The 6510-nt window shown below is 37.4% G+C and overlaps 1 protein-coding gene across 3 annotated transcripts in view; it reads right to left on the bottom strand.

The window, feature by feature from the left end:
• The window catches only part of DDX3X (DEAD-box helicase 3 X-linked), a 15222-nt gene that overhangs the window by 8148 nt on the left and 564 nt on the right, over positions 1-6510 (bottom strand). For 2 of the 3 annotated variants that reach the window (XM_024759845.1, XM_024759846.1), the window contains exons 2-4: positions 4559-4616; positions 2550-2597; positions 647-779 (exon numbers count right to left, since the gene is read on the bottom strand). In XM_024759845.1, the coding sequence (XP_024615613.1) occupies positions 647-779; positions 2550-2597; positions 4559-4616 (239 nt within the window). The remainder of the gene's footprint in view (positions 1-646; positions 780-2549; positions 2598-4558; positions 4617-6510) is intronic. The other variant, XM_024759847.1, reaches the window with a different exon arrangement.

The raw sequence follows: 6510 nt of genomic DNA, 5'->3' as shown, positions 1-6510 counted from the left end.
CAGCATAAAAATTACACCTTTAAATATTCTCATCCAAATATTTCTAGTGGTAGGGAAAAGAGCAAAGTATCACACCAAATATCAATTGTCCCAGTTATATCAGGATGCTACTTAAAGGACAATTCACCTGTGTGACAAACTTTGGATAAAAAGGTAGAAAATAATCCTTACCTGAATTAAGATGTTTTTAGTTTTAGGCCTGTTTTCGAAAAATCAGGACACAGAGGACTAACCACAGCTATTAGGCGCATGAGGTCAGTTCACCACACTTGTGTAATCAAAAATATAAGGTGTTTAAAAATTGTCATATAAAATATCCATGAAAATGTCAACCAAATTAGGCCATTCACTAAAACTCTTTTAAGTAGAATATGTAAAACTAGAGAAATATAAAAATAACTGATTTCATTATGCCAAAAGGAAAGTTCTTCTAATCTAATTCTTGAATAACAAGTTCAATTTAGTAGACCTCTTACAGTTAAAAAAATACATAAATACGATTAAACAGACAATACTTAACATCCAAGTAGGTGGTCTACTAAGGGGAAAAATATCATGCTTAATGGTCAGAGTACAAATCAAAGACCAATTTCTAAATTGCTGTATTGTACATGTAAAAAAGGCAAGAAAATAAGAAATCACTCACCTTCCCCTTGATCCACTTCCACGATCACTGAAGAAACTAGACTTCCCTCTTGAATCACTACGGCAACCAAAACTGCTGTATGCATCCTTATCTTTACTAGAACTCCACCCTGAACTGTCTTTATCATAGAATCCTTCAAAAGAAAAAAAACCGCAAACCCATTTTATTATATTATTTAGAAAACGACAATACTTTAAAACATGTTTCCGAATCTGAAGCCCTCCACTGACTATCCCATCTCTGGACCAGAGGGACAATGGAAATATTCCTACCACGGCACTAGAATATACTGTGCACTAAACAAAGCAATTGACAGTCTGAAAATGTTCTGAATGAATACCACTTCTAAAAGGTCAATAGCTTTGCCTGTAACACAATTTTTATGGTATTGTTACATAACCATCACAATTTAACTTCCATTCATTTTATAGGTGAGTTTTACTAAGAGTTACCATTATTTCAATGTCTCTTAGAAGTGACATTCATTTAAAACATTAAGAATGTCAGTTCACTTGGTTTAATATAGTATTTCTTAGTTTCAATAGTAAAAAGTTTTAAGAACAGTGCTCTGTTCTCATGAAGTACATACTACCAGATGAGAATTAGGAATATAATAGAAAAAAGGAAAATCCTCATCCCTACGCAACTCAGTGTAGACAGGTTCCTAGGGTACAGCTATAAACATTCAGTAAGAGGGGATGACAAAGGTGTAAATTATCCCAACAGGTAGACGGTTTAAAGACAAGTAGAGGGTTTAACTAGCTTCAGTGACACTTCATTAAACAGTCAGAGATATAGTTTGTAAGTTAAGTTACTTTCCTTCCATCTCCTGCCTCTACCAGCCAGGTGATCAACAGTCTTGGCTACCAATAAAGAGCTGAATTAGATTTCTAAGATCTCTTTCAGCTCTAACTCCTATATGATACCGCCTCTCTCCCTGCTTTGATTCCTGTCATTGCAACAAAGGGAGAAAAGCACTAAATATACATGGGAGTCAATTTCAGCTAGTGCATTCTAAGGAATGAGAACCCATGACGGTTAAGACTCTACAGTAAATAAAAACAATGATATGATAGCTAAGAAATTATAACAGATTTTATATTCCATGTATTGCCAGGGACAAGTGAAGCTAACACGGACTGCATATGGATATGGAGAAACGACAGCAAACCATGTGCTTCTGTGGACTCTCCACCCTTCCAATCCTGCCTTCTTTATCCAGTATCTTCCCTCTTCTTGACCTTGTTTTCCTGACCTTCCCCTTTTCCTCCAAATCTCAGATCACCTATTTTATGGAACACACAGCACCCAAACAATTGTCCTATAATATGAGCCATCTACTAGTTCTCTGTCACTTATTTACAAAGTTAATGGGAAAAGACCAGCTGTTGTGATACCTTTTAGATAAGACCTTTCAAATGAAGCAGTTAAGGCAAGGAGATGAAGCCAGAGAATCACTCCCATCTATTGGGAGCGTGCCCAATGCCTGTTAACTATTCCCCAATAACCCCATCTTCATTTTGGCACCTCTGCAAGACAGAAATAACTGGGTTGTCATCACTATGCAGCAGTTTGGTTTACACAGTAATGGGTGCCCAATCACCTTTTTCAAATTGAAATCATGCTGTGAACGATTACAAACACAGGTTAAGCACAAGACTAGTGAAATTGTACAAAACCATGCCCTTGGCCTCAGAAGAGTTTGACATAGGAAATGCAGTTTTCCACTGTCTGACATTAGATGAGTTTTTCCAAAATGAGTAAACCCTAATACCTGAAACAGTTCTGCCAGTAGCAGGAGGAGCACAATGTTTACAGACTTCTCCAGGTGTCTCATTTTCCCTAGGCTCCAACTTCTAAATGCAGCATGAATTAAGTATACCAAATTGTTCAAAGGACTTACCTTTAGTAGCTTCTCTGTTCCTTAAGTGAGGAGGAATATAGCGCCCTTCTAAAAGAAATTAACAAAGTTAAAACTTCATATTCCATAAAACTTTAAGTTAAAGCTTTCTGGCCAAAATTTGCGCTATTAAAAAACAGTCCTGGAAAGAAATTTTTTAAATCTATAGTCCTCCAGTCTGACTACGTAGTTGGAAATTGAGAAGTGGGGGAAAAAAACAATCTACTTTTAAGGCTTCCCTGGTGGTGCAGTGGTTGAGAGTCTGTCTGCCGGTGCAGGGGACACGGGTTCGTGCCCCGGTCCGGGAGGATCCCACATGCCGCGGAGCGGCTTAGGCCCGTGAGCCATGGCCGCTGGACCTGCGTGTCCGGAGCCTGTGCTCCGCAACGGGAGAGGCCACGGCAGTGGGAGGTCCGCGTACCGCAAAAAAAAAAATAAATAAATAAAAACAAATTTACTTTTATTTTAAATGGGTTATTGCTTTAATAAGTAGAATTTTAAAAGGGAAAGGAGAACAGGTTTGACTTGGAACCTAATAGTTGAAATCTACAAATACATAAATTTAACTTGTCACTAGTGGTTAATTTAATACAATATTTTAAAAGGCCTGCTATGATTTCAGAGAATTGTTACAAACTAACAAAAGAGTTACAACGTTAAGTATTACTACAACAACGTAACAAACATTAATAGATTATCTAACATGTAGCACAAGTGTTACTGTAACAACCTAAAAGTAATAAACATGTAACTAGCCACTAAAAGGCTTTTTTGTTTCTACCCTGGTTAAGTTCCAAGACATAGAATACATATGTAACATGGGAAAGTTGCAAGAGGGAGAATGATTTCAAGGAACTGAATTTTAAATCGAGACCTGCAGAGTTTAAGGAAAGTCAACTGTTTTTCTGTATGCACAAGAATACAGCCTAGACAATGGATGAGAATCAAAAGCAAATAATGTATATACCCAACAAGTAAAGTCAACTTGCTTTAATCTGCAATTTAACTTTTTCACTTCTGGGTTGAATTATTAAAGATCTCTATTAGAATGGTTAAGTCCTAAATGATTCTTAGCATGCCAAATAAAGTGAAATTTAAAACAAATACCAAGTAACTGTGCCCAGTGAGGTCCTTCTTGCCTAAAAATGAAGACATGCCCTTTACTATGCAACAAAGAGAGCTTGAAGAAATGGTGCTTTCAGACCTTACATACAGCCGATACACATTTTTTCTTTTTGGTTAATAGGGTGGGAAGAGACCTGAGCTGAAGCAGGTCTATTGCCAATAATAAACTACCAAGATCCCATACACCTTAATACTAATCTCTACCAAGTATCCAAGAAACCCTTTTAAGGAAAAAAAAATTAAATAAAACTTCTATATCTAACTTCTTTTCAACAGAATACAACAATTCAGCATTTAAAATCCTAACCACCACCCCAAGATTCATTATGGCCTCGTTCTATTATTTTTTTAAAAAATATTTATTTGGCCTCACCAGGTCTTAGTTACAGCATGCGGAATCTTTAGATTCACTCTAATAGTGATATACACATTCCCATCACCTTTAAGCTGGGCTCAGGATTCATAATGGACACAATCAAACCCTTCTAGAGATAATTTGTGTTTTGTAAAAGGTCCTTAATGATTGTTTTCATTCAAGAAAACTACTCTGTTTTGTTATCAAAAGACCACAACACAGGACTTCCACTGCAAGAGGCATGGGGGTTCCACTCCTGGTCAGGAAACTAAGATCCTGCATGCTGCGCGGCGCGGCCAAAACAAAACCAAACCACCCCCCCAACCCCCCCACAATGCTACCCACCTAATTCTTTACACAGTAAAGATTGGCAGGGAAATTCTTAAATTTTAAACAAATCCAACAAAATATTAAGGTATTAAAGCTTTAATACTCAAGTAACAGCATTGTAAATCAACTGTACTTCAATGAAATAGAATTTTTTTTAAAAGCCCTAATTATTCACAGTAAAACCATAAAATGTTTTACTTACTGCTGGCGGTACTTCCTCCACTCTGATTATCAGAAGAGTTCAGGTCTAGGCCAGCAAACTAGAAAAGAGTTATTAAACTTTGGTTAGCAGCCCATGTGCAGAAATATTACACTAAGAGAAAACTAGTCTTGCTCTCTAGCATTTACTAGCACTAGTTGTCCTGTCTGCCTCACCGGGGATGTGAAACTCTTAAGGAGAATGTGACTAAGAATGTGCTTCGAAGACGACTAAGCTGTAAGCAAATGCAAAATACTTTACTACAGTACTACTGTATATACTGCAGAAAGTACCACACCAAGATGGTGGCGCTATCCAGGAGAAACTGGGTCCAAATTTAACTCATTCATTCAAAATGAATCTTCCCTGTAATGTTTTCCATAGTAAAAGTTCAAGAAATTTAAATTATTTTAAAATGTCAAATAGTCATTGGATTCATTTTAGCTCCAAACATTTGGAGACAAATGTTTTCAATGCCACCAACTTTCTACTTGGAATTATTTTAAACCTACAAAGCACACCTGAAAAATGTCAGAACAAAAATTTTATCGACCATGTCATAGTTCCTTTATCCCTAAATACTGCACAAATATTTTAAATTAGGGTAGCACGCTTCAGAACAAAAATTAATATAACCACCACTTACTGAGCACTACTAAGCACAAACCTATGAAGTAGGTACTTACTTGTTCTCCCACTTTCACAGTTAAGTTCAGAACACTTCGGACATAAACGGCACAACTGGCATGTAGTGTCCTTGATGAGTAGGACACATTTTACTGCCTTTATCTCCACGTCTACCCGTCCCTTTACACTGGTAGCTCAAAGCCTCAACATTCTAAAAAAGAGATCTATCTTCATCGCATTCTGCAATAACAATCTATTTACAAGCAATAGGGGGAAAACTGTATGTGCCAAAAGCAGTTTCATTTTTTTAATGTACCCAGTCACAGCACTATTGCCACCTGTTTGCAAAGGTGATACGCTGTACCATAACGTTTAAGTCCTCTGTTAAAAGCTCAAGGTTATACTGTCAAATTGCAAGCATCATCAATGGAGGCAGTGAAAATTGGAAGCAGATGCTAAACCTTGAAAAAAAAAAATGAGTTATGGTAAGGCAGCTCATTTCCTAATTTCTATCAGCAAAAACGCAGTCATGTTTTCTCTGCACTAGTTATCTCAGCAATTGACTGATACTTTAACGCACAATAGTAACACTTTCTTTTTGCACTTGTTGCCGTACGTTTTGTCATTAATTTTACACTTGGCAAACACTAAATGCTACTGTAAACTGTTAGGATTACGTTATTGCAATTTTCTCAGTTGTGAATTAGCCTGCTGCTTAATTCTAACGACTCTGCATACTTTTTCCAATTATTTCGATTACAAATTTCATTCCTACCTAGAATCTTAAATACAGCACTACCTACATGGTAAATGTTAAAACTGGGAACAGCCTATGCTCTTGATAACAGATTTTTTATGTCTCTGCTCCATTTAACATGACGCGTCAGCAATTTGGAGGATTCAAACTGATTCATTAATGGAAAAAATGCTCCCCCCCAAAACAGGTCGTTAAGTCCTTAAAAACTTATTATACACGACTACATTAAAGTCTATTGACAATTCATTTGCGTCACTCGACTTCGTTTCAGAATTTCGGAGCTCGTGGTAGGCATAAGTTTACTTAAAGGCTACAAACGTCGCACTGAAGAGCTTCTCTGAAGCGCGGTGCCACTGTTGCTGAGGGATGCTGACTCCCTGCCACCTCAGCCCAGAACCCCTCCTCTACCTCTAAACCCTTAGAGGAGGGCGTTCCGGGTAAGACGACAGACCCGGAGCCGCTGACCTATTTCAAAATTTCAGTCCACAAGCAGCAACAAGTCAACAACAAAATTGTTTATTTCTCCCCAAGCCACATTCCGGGTGTTTTTCCCCTGGCCGAGTCACTAATC

Source organism: Neophocaena asiaeorientalis, unplaced genomic scaffold (genome assembly GCF_003031525.2).
Source record: "Neophocaena asiaeorientalis asiaeorientalis breed wild unplaced genomic scaffold, Neophocaena_asiaeorientalis_V1.1 scaffold312, whole genome shotgun sequence".
NCBI classification, from domain to species: Eukaryota; Metazoa; Chordata; class Mammalia; order Artiodactyla; family Phocoenidae; genus Neophocaena; species Neophocaena asiaeorientalis.
Note: the sequence above shows the minus strand (reverse complement) of the source record. Positions and strands in the feature narration are given on the sequence as shown.